Source organism: Sturnira hondurensis, unplaced genomic scaffold, assembly GCF_014824575.4.
Source record: "Sturnira hondurensis isolate 20B ecotype Veracruz unplaced genomic scaffold, ASM1482457v3 Scaffold0016184, whole genome shotgun sequence".
NCBI classification, from domain to species: domain Eukaryota; kingdom Metazoa; phylum Chordata; class Mammalia; order Chiroptera; family Phyllostomidae; genus Sturnira; species Sturnira hondurensis.
This window is the reverse complement of record NW_028088815.1, coordinates 3416648-3435565: the sequence shown is the minus strand read 5'-3', so window position 1 is coordinate 3435565 and position 18918 is coordinate 3416648. Positions and strand designations below refer to the sequence as shown.

General features: G+C 37.3%; 1 protein-coding gene across 1 annotated transcript in view; it reads left to right on the top strand.

The window, feature by feature from the left end:
* Positions 1–18918, top strand: part of CLYBL (citramalyl-CoA lyase) — a 271761-nt gene that overhangs the window by 225701 nt on the left and 27142 nt on the right. The window contains exons 3-6 of the mRNA XM_037065807.1: positions 10710–10898; positions 14977–15078; positions 16793–16886; positions 18235–18402. Coding sequence (XP_036921702.1) covers positions 10710–10898; positions 14977–15078; positions 16793–16886; positions 18235–18402 — 553 coding nt within the window. The remainder of the gene's footprint in view (positions 1–10709; positions 10899–14976; positions 15079–16792; positions 16887–18234; positions 18403–18918) is intronic.

Below are 18918 nucleotides of genomic sequence, written 5' to 3'. Positions count from 1 at the left end.
CTCTTCATTTTTTGAATTCTTGTTTCTTCATTCTGTTCTGGTTGGATGTTTATTTCTTCCTTTTGTTCCAAACGGTTGATTTGAGTCCCAGTTTCCTGCCCTTCACTGCTGCTTCCCTGTGTGTTTTGCTTTATTTCACTTTGGGTAGCCTTCATTTGTTCCTTTATTTTGTAACCAAGCTCAATCAGCTCTGTGGGCATCCTGATTACCAGTGTTTTGAACTCCGCATCTGATAGGTTGTCTATCTCCTCGTCGCTTAGTTCTTTCTCTGGAGTTTTGATCTATTCTTTCATTTGGACCATATTTCTTTGTCTCCGTACACCTGTTATATTGTAAAGGGCAGAACCTTAGGTATTCACCAGGGCCAGGAAACCCATTTCACTGTGTTGTGGTGCTGTATGTGGGGAAGGGGTAAGATAAAGAACAATAGCCCTTGCTGCGCTCTCGCCCAGCTCTCTGTCACTTCCCTCACTTCCCACAAGCAGAAAGCGCCCTTTCAGGTGCTGATTCCCAGGTACATCGGTTTTTGTACATTCTAGCATCCTGTGATCCTGTGGGCCTCTCCAGTGGACTCTCCTGTGAGACTGGGAGTTCTCGCACCACCACAGCCCCGACAAATTTTTACAGCCAGAGGTTTGGGGGCTTTATTTCCTGGTGCTGGAACCCTGGGTTTGGTGGGTTTGTCTCACTTCCCAGTTGTTCCTTGTGGCTTATCCACACACGAATTTGGAAAATCCTATCCACCAGCTACTGTCTCACCTGCCTCACTCCACCAAGCCTTACCACGTGTCTTCTCCATCCCAGCCTCCCATCTCCACCACTCCTACAAGTCTGGATGAATGTTTCTTCTTTAACTCCTTGGTTGGCAGACTTTCATGCAGTTTGATTTTCTGATAGTTCTGGTTGGGTTTTTTTTTATTGTTGTTTTTAAATTGGTTGTTGTCCTTCTTTTGGTTGTGCTAGGAAGCAAAGCATTTCTACCTATGCCTCCATCTTGAATTTCATCGTTGTAAATTTTCATGAGCTTGGATTAGGCGGTAATCTCAAAAAGTGGTAATGAAAGCACAAGCAGCAAAAGAAAAAAATGGATAAATTGAACTTCAGCAAAATTAGAAAAATTTTTGCTTCATAGGATACCTTGAAGAAAGTGAAATGACAGCCTATAGAAAATATTTGGGAATCATATATCTGAAGTCCATAATGTATAAAAGACACTCATAACTCAACAACAAAAAGACAACCCAATTTTTTAAAATGAGCAAAAGATTAGAATAGGCATTTCTGTAAAAGTATACATATGAAAAGATGCTCAGTGTCATTAGTCATTAGAGAAGTACAATCAAAACCACAGTAAGATACCATATATCACTCACTAGGATGGCTATTTCAAATAAAGCAAATAAATAGAATAGAAAATAACAGGTGTTATTAAAGATGTGGAGAAATTGGAACTCTGGTACATTGCTGATTGGAATGTGAAACGATGCAACAAAATTGTGGAAAATAATCTGTCAGTTCCTCAAAATGTTAAAAACAGAATTACTATATGGCCTACCAATTCTACTACTAGATATATGCCCAAAATAATTGAAAACAGGGATTCCAAAAGCCACTTATAGGCCAGTATATTAGTATTATTCACAATAACCAAAAGGTAGAAACAACCCAAATGTATATTAAGAGATTAATGGAATTATAAAGTGTCATACACACACACACACACACACACAGTAGAATATTTTCAGCCATAAAAAAGAATAGAATTCAGACACATGCCACAACATGAATGGACCTTAAGATATTATGATGCTAAGTGAAACAAACTAGATGCAAAAGGACAAATATTATATGGTTTCACTTATATGAAACTCCTAGAATAGACAAATGCACAGATACAGGAAGCAGATTAGAGGTTACCAAGGCTAAGGGGAAGGAGGGACTGAGGAATTATTGCAAAATGGTTACAGAGTTTGGGTTTGAGGTGATGAAAATGTTTTGGAATTAGTGGTGATGGTTTTACCACACTGTAAATGTAATTAAGACCACTGAAAAGTACACTTAAAATAGTTACAATGGAAAATTTTATATGTATTTATCACAACTTTTTTTAATGAGCAAAGGATTTGCAAAGACATTTTTCCAAAGAAGATAGAAAAAATGGCCAATAGCACATGAAAAGATACTCAACATCATTAGCCAACAGGGATATGCAAGTCAAAACCATAGTGAGCACAGTGAGAAACACTTTACACCCTCTAGGATAGCTGTAATTGAAAGGATCATAACAAGTGATGGTGAGGATGTAGAGCATTGGAACCTGCTTACACTACTTGTGGGAATGTAAAATGACACAGTCACTTCCATAACGATTAACAGTTCCTCAGAAAATTGAACATAGAGTTACCATGTGGCCCAGCAATTCTAATTTCCCCTAGGTATGTGTCCAAGAGAAATGGAAACATTCCACACAAACATTTGTACATGCATGTTCTTAGGAACATGTCTCCTGATAGCCAAAAATGGAAACAAACCATATATCCATGTTCTTAGGAACATGTCTCCTGATAGCCAAAAATGGAAACAAACCATATATCCACTAACTAGTAACAACTAAACAAAAGTAGTATATCTATACGATGAAATATTATTTGGCAATAAAAAAGGGAGAAAATACTGATACATGCTACAACATGATTGTACTAAGTAAAAGAAACCAGTCACAAGAAAACTGTATATTGCATGATTCTTTGTCTATGAAAGGTCCATGTCTATGAAATGTCCGAAGTGAATCTATAGAAAAACACAGCAGATCAGTCATTGCCCAGAGTTAAGAGAAATGGGAGTGACTTATACAGAGTATAGGGTTTCTCTTTGGAATGATAAAAATATTCTAATGTTGGCTGTGACAGTGGTTGCTCAACTCTGTAAATACACTAACAGCAATTGAATTTTCTACTTTAAGTGGGTGCATTATATGCCATTTGAATTTTAAACCTGTTAGCAAAAAAATCACATCTAAAAATAATCTTCCACAAAATTATTGCACACAAATAACAAGTAAAATGAAGTTCAAATCATTAACCATTGTTTAAAATTTTATTGTGGAAATATTAAAATGTATGCAAATGTAAAGAGAATAGTGTAAAGAGCCCCTATGTACTACTCATCAACCAGCTCTAGAAATTAACAACATTTTAGATGTGTTTTTCATTGTTTTAGAAAATTTTACACAAAAATTTCCAACATCAGAAAAGTTGAAAGATTATACAGGGAATTTCCATGTATCTACCTCCATGTATTCTCCCATTAATGTTTTACTCTTCCTGCTTTAATCTATATCTATCCATCTTTCCCTCTACCCATCCATCAATTCATTTACTTTTTAAAAAATTACACTTGGCATTCATTGTTTTTTGTATTTGTTTTAGTTATGTTCATTTACTTTTTAAAATTCATTTCAAAGTAAGTTGCAGAGAACAGCAGTACACTTCCCCTTAAATACACTGTGTGCATGTCATTGACTGGAGTTCAACATTTGTTCACCGTTCTTTTTGTCCTTTTGTGGTAAAATTTATATACAATGAAATGCACAAATTTGAAGTGTACATTCTGTGAATTTTGACAAAAGTCTAGGAATGCCTGACAAATTTAAGCCACTGTTTTAATGTCTTTTTTGTAAGATTTTGTTTCTTTATTTTTAGAGAGAGGGAAAGGGAGGAAGAAAAAGAGGGAGAGATAACATTGATTTATAGAGAAACATCAATCAATTGCCTCTTGCACACACCCCAACTGCACCCCAACTGGGGACTGGGCCTGCAGCTCAGGCATGTGCCTTGACCAGGAATCAAACTGGTGACCTTTCACCTTGCAGGACAATGCTCCGCCAACTGAGCCACACTGGTCAGGGCCATTGTTTTAATGTCTTTTAAAGATATTTTAATTGCACAGAGACCTTCAAAAGGAATTATTTTAATACATATTATAAACTTAATATATTAATAGATTTATTATATTTTATAGAGATTTTTCTATTTCCATTAACTCTCAGGGACAGAAATGCCAATTACATATCATAAGTCATCCATCCATATACATCCTTAGGCTTAGTTTTTTTTTTAATGAATGTTGATTGAAACATTCTACTATAAACCTATGTATTAATGTATCCTTCATAATTAACACATCAGAAACTTTGCTCTAACAAGACCTATGTTTTCAGAGTAAACATGTAATATTCTATGAAATGTACTAATTTTTGGAGTGAATTTTTTACCTATTTTAATTGTGGTAAAGTACATATAACAAAGGATACTATCTTAACCATTATTAAGTACATTGTTCAGTGGTTATTACTTACACCCACATGGCTATGTAACCATTGTCACTATCAATCTCCATAGTCCTTTTCATCTTGTAAAACTGAAACTCTGTACCCATTAAACAGTAACTCCCATTCCACCCCTCCCTCATGCCCTCCCAACCACCATTCTACTTTGTCTTTATGATTTTGACCAAGTAACTCACATAAGTGGAACCATCTAGTATTTGTTTTTCTGTGACTTAGCATAATGCCCTCAGTGTTTATCCATTCGTAGCATGTGTCAGAATTTCCTTCCTTCTTAACGTTGAATAATATTCCCATTTTATGTATAAAACACATTTTGCTTATCCATCCTTCTATCAATGGCTACTTGAGTTGCTTCCACATTTTAGCCATTGTGAACATTGCTGCTACAGACATGTGTGTACAAATAATCTCTCTGAAACCTGTCTTCGGTTGTTTTGAGTATATACCCAAGAAGTGAAATTGCTGGATGATATGGTAATTCTATTTTTAATTTTTTGAGGAACTGCCCCCCTATTTTCTGTAGTGGTTGTAACATTTTACATTCTTACCAGTAGTGCCCAAGTTTTAATTTCTCCACATCCTCACAAACACTTGTTATTTTCGGCTTTGTTTTTTTTTTTAATAGTAGCCATCCTAATGGATGTGGTGGCATCTTGTTGTAGTTTTGACTTGCACCTTCCTAGTGATCAATGATCTTTTTGTGTGTATATTGGCCATTTGTATATCTATCTTCTTTGAAGAAATTCTATTCAAGTCCTTTTCCCATTTTAAAATTATTTTTGTTTGTTGATGACTTTTAGGAGTTATATATATGTATTAGATGTTAATTACTTATCAGATATATGATTTGCAAATATTTTCTCCCATTAGTGGGCTGCCTATTTAAAGTTTTAAAAATATTTCAACTTTCATGAGGTCCAATTGGTTTATTTTTTTATTATATTACCTGTGCCTTTGGTGTTACCAATGAATGAAATTTTAAACCAGTTAACTCATAGTATATTCAATAGTGTGGTAGATTTTGTTTTAAAAAACAGGCAAACCAAGATTTGTTTTTCATGTGAAAAATTCATGGGATATAAAAAACAACACTATCACTACCAGGTTGTAATAAGTAATGGGAATTTATTTGCCTTTTTTCCAATGCAGTCACTACAAGTCTCTGTGATTATAATAAATTTTATATATTTATAGTAAAAATACAAAACTATAATTTACTAGTGATGACATATTTTATGTCACAAACACCTCTATTTTTTAATATAAACATATAAAAAGGTACATAAAAAAGGAGGCCTCAGAATTTATTTTAGGCCAAATATTCTCAAATCTTTCAAAAAGTAATTTCACATCGATGCTGATATCTAGCTCTTCTTCCCAAAATTTACTTTACACCATGACTATGACATCATTTTAGGAATTAGGTAAAATGAAAATGAGATGAAAGACAAATTCAGAAAAGATAGAATTCACTAGTGCTTTCAGATATGTGGCATAGCAATTTGCCTTTTGCAGGATGAAAATATTAATTACACATTTTTAAAAGTCACAAATGTTATGCATCTCCCTTGAGTCTAGAAAGTCTTTCATATTTCTTAATTACCAAATCTCAGTTCTGCTGCACAGCTTTCTTTCTCATTGCTCCTGTTGCATCCAGGGTCATCTTTGCAATTTCCTATATAAAACGACTATATATTCAATGCATGTTGGGGGGAGGGGGAGGAAGAAGGAAAAGGTGTTAATTCAGATGTTATGAAACTGTGATAATGCTGTTATTTAAGACACTTATTTAGGTCTGTTTATACTTTGTAGTTTTATAAATAAGCCCAAGGGGCTCCTCCTGGTTGTCACGATCCTCCTTGAATCCCGTATCCTGTCTGTCTCTTCCTATCCGACAGTAGAATTGATGGTGCTCTAATCCCTGGAAGTTTGGAACTAATGAACTGACTGCTGAGCTGCCGCCACGGAGCTTGGTCCCAAACTATACTGTACTTCACACTCGATTTATTCTCCAGATGGCGAGACTGTGCCACCCTGCCGCGAGGGACCACCTCTTCCACTGGAGTGTAAAAGTGGACGGATGTTGTTTTCTTTGCAGATTTGATCATTCTGAGCTAGGAACTTGTGAGGATGATTAGTTATTAGCTTTAATGGGTGCCAATTGAACCAACTGGATGCATATTTTCTTCTTTAATTTTGGAGTCTTCAGGTCTTGGTGATGGTTGATTTATCCGCTCTCTTACGTCACTGGAGCATGTTTCTTCTCCAGGTGATAAGAACCCAGTCTCTGTTCCTGGCCCAGACAGAGTCACATAATATGGTGACTTATGTATAAGGAAGGACAAGTTTATTAGCCACTGGTCCAATGCACTGAGCAGCCCATGGCACAAAATGTTGATCGAATGCCAGAACTTTGGTACCACCGCCCTTTAGTACAGAGCCTGTGAAGATTCTGATCAATGCTGACTTTCTGTGTGATATCTGCAGAGCCCACCTCTGGAATTGAACATGCTACAGAGCACACTATGGTGATTAGTCTCCGCAAAAACCTAATGTAATTGTTGGTAAAGGCCTTCATTCCATTATTCTGATTTTTCCAGGTTGTCAGATCTTAGGGGGACAAATTCATCCTACATGAGAAATAATTTACCAAAGCCATCTTGTAGTGTTGGCATGTTTAGAATGCTGTTCCTTCTAAACTTCATTTTGAACAACCTATTTTGCTACCAGATTATGACGAAAAAAGGCCTGTTTTGAGTGGCCTCTTTTTGCTTTCATTTTCATTTCCTTCTTTCTCCAGGGAGCACTCAGCAGCAAATAATCTTAGTAGATTACTCAACTAGCCCTTCTAAAAAGATGGTTTCTACTGGTCTGTGTTTTACTAATCCCCCTAACAAGATGGAAATTAAAGGATGGTCAGGGCCAAACAGGAGCCAGAGAAAAAGCCAGAAATGTGAAAGGGAGTGAGGAGATAGAAATGAGAAAGAAATGGTTGCAAGAAGTGAGGTATGTGTAAGGGAGAGGGAAAGAGGACAGAGAAGGAGAGGCAGAGAACAGAATGAACACAATTTCTTTCTTTTCACAACTGGGTGGACTGTGGCTCTCTCCAACTGAACACCCAGAACTTAAACTTAATTGCTCTTAGAAACTGCCTTCCTCTCATCCAACAGATGGCATGGGCGTGTTTGCTAGCACAGTAACATACTTCACCATTAAACTACCAAAAAGAAAAAAAATCAACATGCTTGTTGGTTGGTTTCAGTGAAGCTGGACATTTTGGGATACATGGCAGAGGGATGCACACTTAATTTATGTAAATTTCAACAAGCTACAGCCTGTTAATAAGGGTGTTGTGTGACAATATATGTCCAGCCATCTTTTTTTTTTTTGAAAGGTACAGAATGATGAAGTGGAAAGAACTTGGTTTTAATTCTGAGCCACAAAGAGAAAAAAAGTCTAATAAAATGCTGATTGTTTGCTGCTCATTATTATAACAGGAACAGTACTAATCAGATTATGCCTAACGTTGGAATTAGGTACTTCATTTGCAGCCAATTGCACAAGTGCAGAATTTTACTAAGTAAACCAGAATGTGCTGAAACCATGACAATCTGACTTTAGATAAAAATCATAAACTGGTTTAGAACATGAACTTTGAACAAACAATCTCCTTCAATCCAAGTGAAACAACAAAAAGCTACAGCGTAGAGGTCACATTTTGTTTGACACCAACATTAACAATTGAAGAAGTTGAGCACACATGCAGATTAGAGAAGGAAGATGCAGATTCAGATAACTCTAGCTTTAAAATGTATTTCAGGCTAAGTGATCTAATTACTTCCCTTCCATTTTCCATTCACTCTGTCCCAACAGACCCTTCACAAGCCAGAGCTGCTATTGAAAGAAATCCTGCAAGTTGAAATGTTTATGGGCTACAGCAATCTAAGTTTGTAGTTGTGCAGGCTACACAGAGCACAACACATTTCAGGTTCTCTGAAAGCCATGGATCTAATACACACACTGCCAAAGAGTTGAAAACATTTCTCTCACCAATTCTAGGCAGCCTTGGAACCATGATATTGATCAAGTGAACTTCTGCTCTTCACCTTCAGGATTTTCATATTTAGTGGATGTGACAAGAGGGTATTGTAGAGCAGTGGATGAGTTTTATAGCTGTGGAATGGCCAACAGCATGGTGTGAAACCAAGCCAATGCTGGCTGCATCATCCCTCACTTTAGCTAGTGTCAGCACTCTCTTACTTTTCCCTAAGCTTGGTATAATTACTGGCAGTCAGATCTCTGTAAATCTGGACTCCACAGAACTGTCTTAAACTGGTCTTGTGTACCCTGTTTCCACCTGACCTGACAACTCTAAGCTACTGTTTTCTCACACTGTTTAACTCAGACCACATTTGGAAGCCTTCCCTGCTTCCACCAGGTTGTAGACCTACAAGCCATCCTGGCTGGTCTTGTTGATTAGACTTTGATTCAATATCAGCTCAAACAGTTCTTTTTTTTGTCTCCATTTTGGTTTGCTATTTTTCTTAGATAAGCACTGCTGTTCAAATGGTTGCATATTGTTAAGACTTTTTTAAAAAACCACATTCATGAGCAGTGAGAAGCTTTAAAGTTTTATTAGTATCATAAAAACCCTTTCCAAATGAAACTACTTGTGATACATATTCATTCTGACAAAGAAAATTTATTGAAGGCTGTTGGCAAGTTGAGGGAATTTGTTTTTGAAACTGAAATTGACAGGAAGTAATGACCCAAAAGTGCTTTTTTCTCAACTCCAAACACCACCCTCTCAATGAAAATGCACTCTTTTCCCTCCCTCCCTCCCTGTCATCAACCCAGCTCAAAGCCAATGAATAACACATTTGGTTTCATACAGTTTTTCTGAGGACAGTTCAAATACTAAAGCAAACTTTCAACATTTCAGCTGTCCTTAAATGGAGCAAAGACTGTCAAATCAAAGGGAAAAAGTGGCTACCACTTCACAAAAGGGTTTCTTAGTGATACTATTTCCTTCCATCTGAACAAGTTGGAGCTTATTTGTAGTGTGGAGTGTCATTTTCCTGTGACTGCCTTCCTAATTGAATGTCAAGATTCAACTAAGTTGCAATAAAAATCTAAGTGAATGAAAATGCATGAAGCATGTGGAAAAACAAATCTTCCCTAATATGACTATGCGGACAGATGAGACTGCCATTGCCCATGTTATCTAGCTTCTCATATTTATTAGGTGAGAAATTGTAGTCAGAAGACTTAGAACCATGCCTAGTTCTTAGTAAATTCTCAATAAATGTTACCTATCAATTAACTTTCCTTTGCAATTGAAAAGTAATACTAATGAGCAAGGTGACATCATTATTTAGGAGTATGCTAGTAGGTGTGGGGGTGACTTTCCTTGCAAGTCCCCCTGTGTGCCACAGATGAGAGTAAACATAACAGAGACATGATGTGCTTGGGGAGGAGAGGTGGCCAGTTTCCCAGAGGAAAAAGGCCTGGAGTGATGGGCAGTTTCTCAGGGGAAAAAGACGTTGAGCCCCTTTCTCCAAGGGCTTTTATTGGGTTGTAATACACAGGAATACAGGGCAGCAAGGATCAAACAGTAGATAACATTTCAAAGAAATCTGAGGGCTTAGTCTGAGTCAGAGTCTGTCAGGAACACAGTTTTAGGGTTTCCTGCTCTAATCCTTAACATGAATAAAAGCACTCAGCAGAGCGGATTTCACAGGTTTTTCAGGAATTCTTTGTGATGCCAGATTTTTCCCCGAGGACACGCTCTAGGCAATACAGGGAGCTGTGCCCCTCCCTATCAGGTATTCAGGCTTAAGGGGATTAGAGCCAGGAAGCACTTCTCCCAGAGGACTTGGGGACTTGGGCTATGTCAAAGCTGGGGAGTGAGAGTCCACTGCTCTCTGTTACAGCACCCCCGAGTCCTTCCATGATGGCCTGCCAAGTGATTGGGTCTGGCCTAGGTTGCTCCTCTCTGAGGGGTCGTACCTGTCAAGGACTTCCAACCATGCTTTGGAGGCAGCATTTGCTACCAGAGACAACTTTGTCTCCTGTGGTTCACATTCCAGAGGTCGCTGACTCATCCTTAGCCATAGCGGGTAGGAGTTACAATTCCTGAAATCAGGCAGAGCAGTCCACAATAGGTAGGCATTGCAGGGGCCATCACCTATGTTATAGTCACCTTGAATGAAGTCTGGAAATCAATCACTTTACCAATCAGATTGGATGTCTTATTTCAAATACCACTTATTTGGTAGACAGGGAATTTGTAGATATAGTAATGTGCTCAGGCTCTGAAACTGCATAACAGTGTCACAGGAGATACATTTTATCAACACAGAATGAAGCTCGGTTAAGAATAGTAAAAACTCTTGAAGACTTTGATCTGGGCCCAACTGAAACATGTGTGAGAATCAACTCAGTGTCCAGTGGTCTGGCTGAAGAAGACCTGGAGGCCCTCTTGCAATCCCAGGTCCTTCCTTCCAGCCTAATGCTACCAAAGGTGGAAGGTCCTGAAGAAATCCAGTGGGTGAGTAGCTAATCCTTAGCTTTATTTTATTGCTTATTTACTGGTTTTAGAGGGAGAGAGGTAAAAGAAGAGAGAGAGGGGAACATCAATTTGTTGTTCTACTTACTTACGCATTCATTGGTTGATTCTTTCTTATATGTGCCCTGACCAGGGATCAAACCCTCACCCTAGGCATTTTGGGATGATACTGAAACCAACTGAGTTATACCCAGCCAGGGACACTAAACTTTGCTTTAATTAAAGATTCAGGACTGTCTAGGAAACAGCAGCAGAAAGGGAGCTTTTGAGTGTTTCTGGTTTTGAAAATATATACACAGAGCAGAACAGGAATTCAGAAAAAGAAATGAGCTCAAGAGACCATATTCTTAACTCAAAGAGAACCTGGCTTTGCCCAAAGTGTTCTATGGGACAATTCTACTCTTGAAATGATGCTTCTGTTCCCTAATCAGATTTGTGGTTTGGATAACACAGCATCTGCAGTAGGCCTTACAGAGCAGACAGTGAAAACTAGCTTGCCTAAGAATTGGATCCTTCTTAAACCCTGCCAAGCCCTACCCCTCCACCTAGGAGAACAGTGATGTAAATGGCCCTTATCCAGCCAGATTCATTGGAAGAGATCATAGACGCAAATGAAAAACTGAACCTAGAGGAGGAGAGGTAAAGGTTACTCCTTAGGGCAAACAGAGGAATAAACAGGAAGCTTTTAATCAGTGGTTTTAATTAGCACAGATATTATTTCCTGGCCAGTTCTCTAGTTCTTCCTTTTTAAATTGCTGACAGGTGTGTTTGTGTTTCATGACAGACTTTTCAGCCAATAAAAACCTGGCATGTCAAATTACTTAAGAAAACTTTGAAATGGGCCTAATTATACTATGATTGTTTTCATTGTTAAAGTGGGGGTCGGCAAGATTTTATTTAGGGTTACTCTGATTCTACAGATCTCTGATGAATAAACTAACATTCCACTGTGCCTCTCCATGGGAGAGGGCCTATGACACGTAAGTGCTGGAAGCATGGTAAGGGCAAGTGGCCAGTGGTGATTTTGATGCCACATCTGGGATTACTCTAAGGCTATGGCTGCAACTGTAGCAATACACTGAGTTGTTGTAATTCCTGAGGAAACTGCTCACCTTTTTAATGGCAGGTAGATAAGTTGGACCTGTGCTTTCCAACGTGTGGCTGCCTGCCACATGTCCCTACGGAGCACTGGAAATGTGGTAAGGCCAAATTGAGATGTCCAGGAAGTGTAAAATACACACAGGATTTTAAAAATTCCATAGTCTCCCTACTCTACCCCCATTAAAATGTAAATTATCTCTGTAATTTTTATATTGATATAAATTTGAATGATAATATTTAGGATATATTGTTAATTTTAACATTATTAAAATTAAAGTCACGTGTTTCATTTTACTCTTTTAATGCAGCCACTAGAAAATTTAGAATTACACATGTAACAGCCATTATTTTTCAGTGGGACAGCTCCGTGTTGGTGCCTTCTTGAAGACCAGTGTTCCCGGACCATGTTTAATTTCTACACTGGAGTTCTCTCCTAGGTCATCCCTCAGAGGCTGGGGGATACTGGTCATACTAGGTTAATATCTTCAAGGGTTCCTAGCCTGTTCAAATGTGTCTTAGGTTGACTGAAATAGAATCTGAAGTTACTGTTCCTTTTTGGTTTCATAGTTAACGCCTATTTATCACTATTTTACCCTCATTTGGGAGGGAGGACCCACCCCAGCCTTGAACTCCAGCTTCCGTTCATTGTTTTAAAATCCCTGGATTTGAGGAACATACTGAAATCTAAATAGGATTTCTAGTTAACAGAAGTCTTTTGGTCTGTTTATTTTTTCCTCTCCGTTTGTATTTATGTGAAGCATAAAACCCAGAGCCTGATGCACAACTGAAAGATGGGCTTCCTTGTTTTCTTTTGTGTGAGAATCTCTTGCTGGCCTTTTGTCGATAGTGTGGGTTCTTGTTTGACTGGCACAGCTTATTGGACTATAACAAGCGTGACTCTGCCTCTTTTGTCGCGGGACAATTCTCCCACAAATCCCGAGCAGTGTGCATTCTTCCAACACACTATTGGGTGTGCACTGGAATTGAAAGAATTGCTGAGCCCTGCTACTTCATCTCCTCCCCAATCTCTTTGTGATTTTTTTCCCCTCTTTTCCTCTCCCCAACCCCTGGGTCCCCTCCACCTCGCTGAAATGAACACTTTACCAGGCCGGAAACATTTAATCGTCTCCTTTTGAAAAAATTAATTGAAACTTCTCCACTAGTTACCTTTTGTGTGCGTACTTAATGCAGTTTTTTAAGAGAGAAGGGGAGGAGGGGAAGGAGGATGGGCTAGAATATTTAATTTTTAAATGTCCCCGTTGGCTTAAAAACAAAAGGCTTTTGTGATTTTTCTCACTGAGAACAGGGGATTTATTGCAAAGCGTTTACTACTTTTAAAGTTGATGATTTTTGTAGTTATAACTTATATCACAAAGCCTGGGGGCAAATAATGTTGCAAGAATTTTTAATGAGAAAAAAATTTCTCTACTGTATATGTAACACCCACTTTCAATCTTAAAATATGACGTAAGTTATGTTTTATTTTCAATTCCGTGGAATACTGTACATTTTGTTCCTTTAAATTGTAGCCTTCTCTTCTTTCTTGCAATTTTGGTTGAGTTATTCCTTTCCTTGCAAAGTTACTAAGAAGGTGATGATGATGGTGACAGATGAAGGGAGGGGGCAGTGGGAGCAACTGGGAATTATTCTTCATTACTGAAAGCTGTGATTTATTTTAGCTTAATTGTAAAGTTACTGCAAATTGCTCAAAAGCTTTTTAAAGATCCCAGTGATTAGATTTGGGGGGTGCTGCACAGGCAAGGAGGGGGCAGCTAAAAGGGGAAATAACACCTCTAATCCTGCTTCGGGTAAATAGGCTGCCAGCTTTTAAAATGAGTTTCCTTTCTATTAGTCAGAATATTATGCTAAGCCTTAAGCATTAGTTTTTTTTATGTTGCCATAGCAGCCCTATTCCTGCAGGGTGGTGACCTGCGATGATTACAGTACAAAGCTTATAGGGTCTTGAAACCCCCTTTGAAGATGAAAAGTCTTTGATGGTTTATATTTATGCAAATCTCTTAGATATGATTTACCCAACTGAGACTGAATGGAGAGATGATTAAAATCCCTTTTCCTTTGATATCCATTAATGGCTGAATATTCCTTAAATTTAAAATGGATATATATATTTTCATCTTAATTTACAAAAATATCTTTGTCATACCTGGGTTTTTGTTTTTGTTTTTGTTTTTTATCTCCCCACATCTTATTAGATCTAGATAGACTTAGTAGATTTACAATTTAGAGTACGGTGGGGTTTTTTCCCTTTTGAAAGGGGGGCAGGGAGATCTGTGCAAGAGCTTTTGTATATTTCCAGATGATAGATTTTGGAATTTGGGCTACCCCACTGACAGCACAGAGCTAGCTGTGAACTGGTCTCATGGAAAAAAATTGGCGAGCTTTGGTCTTCAAAGAATTAAACTTCCTTTTTAAGGTCTTTTTAGGTAAGCTAAAAAATTATGAAGAAAAACCTTCCGAACAAAGGGTAACGATGCTAAAATGAATAATATGGATTCCACGTAGAAGGCTGCTGAGCAGTTACACTGATGTCAGTGCTGGGTATGAAACAAAAACAGAATGGCAGGTACGGCAAATCTGCATTGTTTTAGGGGCCTAGCACCTGCATTTAATGAAGTGAGGGTGAGAGGTCTTAAGCAAATATGTTTTCAAGGGAAACATTTAAACTCAAGAATCTCTCCTTCCAGTTCTAGCTCCTAGGCCTCAAATTGCTCTCTTAGAAAAAATATTATAATGCTTGGGGTTTTACTATTTCGTTTGGTGGGAACTTTGTTACCTTTTTTCTTTGGTCTTTCCTTTTTTTTTTAAACTCTTTTGTGTGGACTAAAGAGGCTGGAATATTACTTCCTCAGGCCAGAGATTTAAATACTACTTGTATGTCTACATTTCAGTGATTGCACATTTTCCCCCCACTAGTCACCTATGACACTTTTGATTTTAGTTTTCAGAAAAATTTTCCTTCTACTTAAAAGGCCGAAAACTTGAACAGCCTATGAATTTAATCCCTTTTGTGGAAACAGCAATGGGTTTGCTCAATTTTAAGGTAAGAAAACCCCAATGTATGTATTTTATTAACTACAGAGAACTCTTCTTTTCAATGTTAACATCTACTTAAAATATCTTTCTGAAAAGACTTATAAGCAAAATAAACCTTGAGTACAATTTATCATCTGTAATTATCCAAAACCAGGTTGTAAGCCTCTTAGAAGATAGGCTAAGTAGCAAGAAAAAAACTTCCCAGTCCTAAATATTTAAATTGTAGATTTCTAGAAATAATTTTAATTATATAATCACTATGTGTATATATATACTTTGAATTATTACATTTATAGATTAAATGTGCATGAAAATTTATTTTGTCACTCTTATGAATTAACTTTCAATTATTCTTTTGTAACGATTGCCTTTTATTGGGAAATTTTTTGGTCTCTTTGTACCAACATTATCCATAATATCTAACTGATAAGATTACTATTTGTTAGTATATACCAATAATTTGTGGTATATTATTTCAATTTATAACATTAGAACATAAAATATTTCCTAATATACCTTCAGAAAAATTATCTGACCCAAGTGTTTTCCAGCATTGTATAGTTGCATCAAACCGTTTGCCTCAATAAAAAAATAGCTATCTTGTAAAAAAAAAATCCCTTTATCAGTGGTCATTTAAATTGTTTTCCAATGTACGCCTCACATTCCACCTAACTTGTGGACATCAACGTAGCACCTTGTCTCAGAGCAGGAGAAAAGAAATCTCTAAAAACAAAACTAAAAGATAGTTGAACTACACTGGAGAGGTTATATGTGAGCAAACTTTCTAAGACGAAACTTTGAGACCACGCAGGAGGGGCAGAGGGCAAATGTTTGGGGAGTTGCTTCAAGCCTCGTGATCAAGTGTGTTTACACCACTAACCATAAGTTCTTCTAGCCCACCCTATAATTCTGGGAATATAATCAAAACATATCCCTTAGATGCAGCTTAACTCACATAAAGATATAATTTTTAGTACTGTTTCATCATTCTATGATGTACTGAGAAGCACGTACAACCCCTGAAATTAATCAGCAGTGCCCTCACTCATTTCTCATGTCTTCCTCACCCACATATATTGGCATGTTGTAGCTCCACCTTTGTAGATTCCCAGTTATGTCCACAATGCATGTTACTTATCTTTATTTCACATAGAAATGTCAAATTTGCTTAATATATCTGGGATGACTTGTTGTATTTTTTATTTTCCCTTCTGGCATTGTAGATTTTTTGTATTGTATGTCTTTCATCCTAAAACCATTTACTAAGAAATCTTGATTCTAATGCAAATAATCCAGTTAGTTGATTTAAAATTCTTTCTTCTCTCCTATGGCTTTATGTTTATGGTTTTAGTCTCTTAAAGCAAAAACAAATCTTGGAAATATACAAATAACTTATAGTACAATCAATATGAGTTAATTCAAAGTTTTTCTATAAATTGTATTAAATACAACTTGAACATTATAACTATATTAATGTACTTTAATAACTAAATTAATAAAATCCATTTAAGCAAAGCTAGTATATACAACTACTTATCTTGGACAACGTTAAGTACCTTTCAAAAGGAGTAAATTTGGGCTGCATTTTTAGGACTGCTTTTGCCAGTCTTAAATAAACTGTGTTTATTAAGAGTTGGATTCCCCCGTTACTGAAATGTATACCATGCTGCTTCTTTTGTGTGTTTCTGTGAGTTTTGCTCTGTTCTGCTTTTTTTTTACAGGCAGTGTGTGAAGAAGCAGTAAAGACTGGGCCTCAAGTGGGTCTTTTTCTAGATGCTGTCGTTTTTGGAGGAGAAGATTTTCGAGCCAGCATAGGTGTCAAACACTCATATCTATCTGTCTGTCTGTCTGTCTATCTATCTATCTATCTATCTATCATCTCCCTCTCTCTCACCCTTCTGTGTATATGCGTATATTTTTCTTTGCCCCTTCAGAAACGGATATTTACATGACAATTAGTATTTGCCAACCATGATGATGGTTTTTCAGCTGAATGGGCAATACTTCTTGATAATTTAGGACACTTCATAGTTCTCTTGCTTTCAAAACACATTCTTATTTCTATTTGTTTATAAAATAACTAATAAAAAGCCTGTTGCAGCCTCAGACATGTTCAGGAATATACGGCATCTACTTTGTTCATAATAAGTATTACGTGAAACCTCTCAACTGCTTAAATATTTTGTTTTTACATGAGTTTAAAGACTGTCAAGACTCCTAACACAAACTTAAAGCAATTTCACATTTGCTTTAATGAATAATTTTCTGTATGAAATGTAGTATGTAAATATTATTTAAAATAGATTTTCAGTTCCTCCTAAAATATATTTCAGAATTCTTATTATTAAATATTTATTGAGATAGTATGCTTGTTTTCACTGATCTTCCCTATCATTTGGGCACAATGCCTCTGGTCCGATTGCATGTGTAACCGAGACTATGAGTGTATCTAGAAAAGATGCCAAGGACACAAGTGTTTCCAATGTATCCTTGTGACCTGAAGACTCAGTCCCAGAGTCCTGAAGACAGAAGCTTTCCCTGAGCAAATATAAACAGACACTCCCTCCCACTCCTGGGGTGAAAAAAAGGAAATTATTTTAATACCAGTCCTTCCAAGAGAGTGAGTCGGCAATAGTTTAGTGGACACTTTCTGCCTTCTGTTTCCCTAAGTTCTCCATCCAAAACCTGAAGCTGCAATATTTGGCTCAGAACCTCAGTTATAACAGAGCAATGCAACCACAACACATGAAATTCTGGGCTCAGTGAGAGAAGTTAACCATTTCCTTGCACAGCTGTTCGGCCACCTTTTGTGGTGCTACCTTTAGACTGACACTTTCCAAGTAGTGGCAAGAAGTAAAAAAACAAACCAGGAGTCATTGGTGACCTGTCAAATGATTTAAGATCCTAGTCCCTGAGATGCAGACGGGCCTTTTCTTGATGCGCACACAAGAAATTATACTGAAAGATGCCTTGCAAGTGTGACACATGAGATTTAACTGTGCCTCCACAATCTCTCTCTCTCTCTTTGTTTATATTTGAATAATCATTTTGCTGGGGAGATGTCAGGAGAACATAGATTTTTTACAAACTGTTTTTATAACATATATATGGATTCAGTTTCCAAAGTTAATGTCACCTTTTTCTGTCAATATCCCATTTTCAGGTGCAACAAGTAGTAAAGAAACCCAAGATATTCTCTATGCCCGACAAAAGATTATTGTTGTAGCGAAGGCCTTTGGGCTACAGGCCATAGACCTGGTGTACATTGACTTTCAAGATGAAGAGGGGCTTCTCAGGCAGTCCAGAGAAGGAGCTACAATGGGATTTACTGGTATGATTCTTGATGATATCTTAGAAAGCAGTGTCTAGATTTGCAAGCATTCCAGAATGATAGAAATTTAACCAGAAATTAGTGTTCTTAATATAGCCTGGTATTTCACATACTTATTCCACTATTTGAAACATGAAAAAGCCATCCAGGGCATGAATCTGCCCAACAAATGGTCAGGTTTTTCTTTGGCTCTGCCAATTAACAAACAAATTCACTTATTTTATTTTCTCTTTATGTTAGGGATTTTTTTTTCTCTGTCCTCTTAAGTATTTTGTTGTAGTTTTTGCTGACACGACGCAAGAGATGAAGCTATTATAGGCGTGTTTTTGGGTGGGCCTGGCCAGGTAGCTCAGTTAGTTGGAACATCATCATGATGCACCAAGGTTGCAGATTTGATCCCTGGGCCGGGCTCATGCAGAAATCAACCAATGAATTCATGAGTAGGTGGAAGAACAGATGAATCAATTTCTCTCTCAAAACCAAAACAGGGGAAAAAAGTGTTTGGGGGTGAACTGC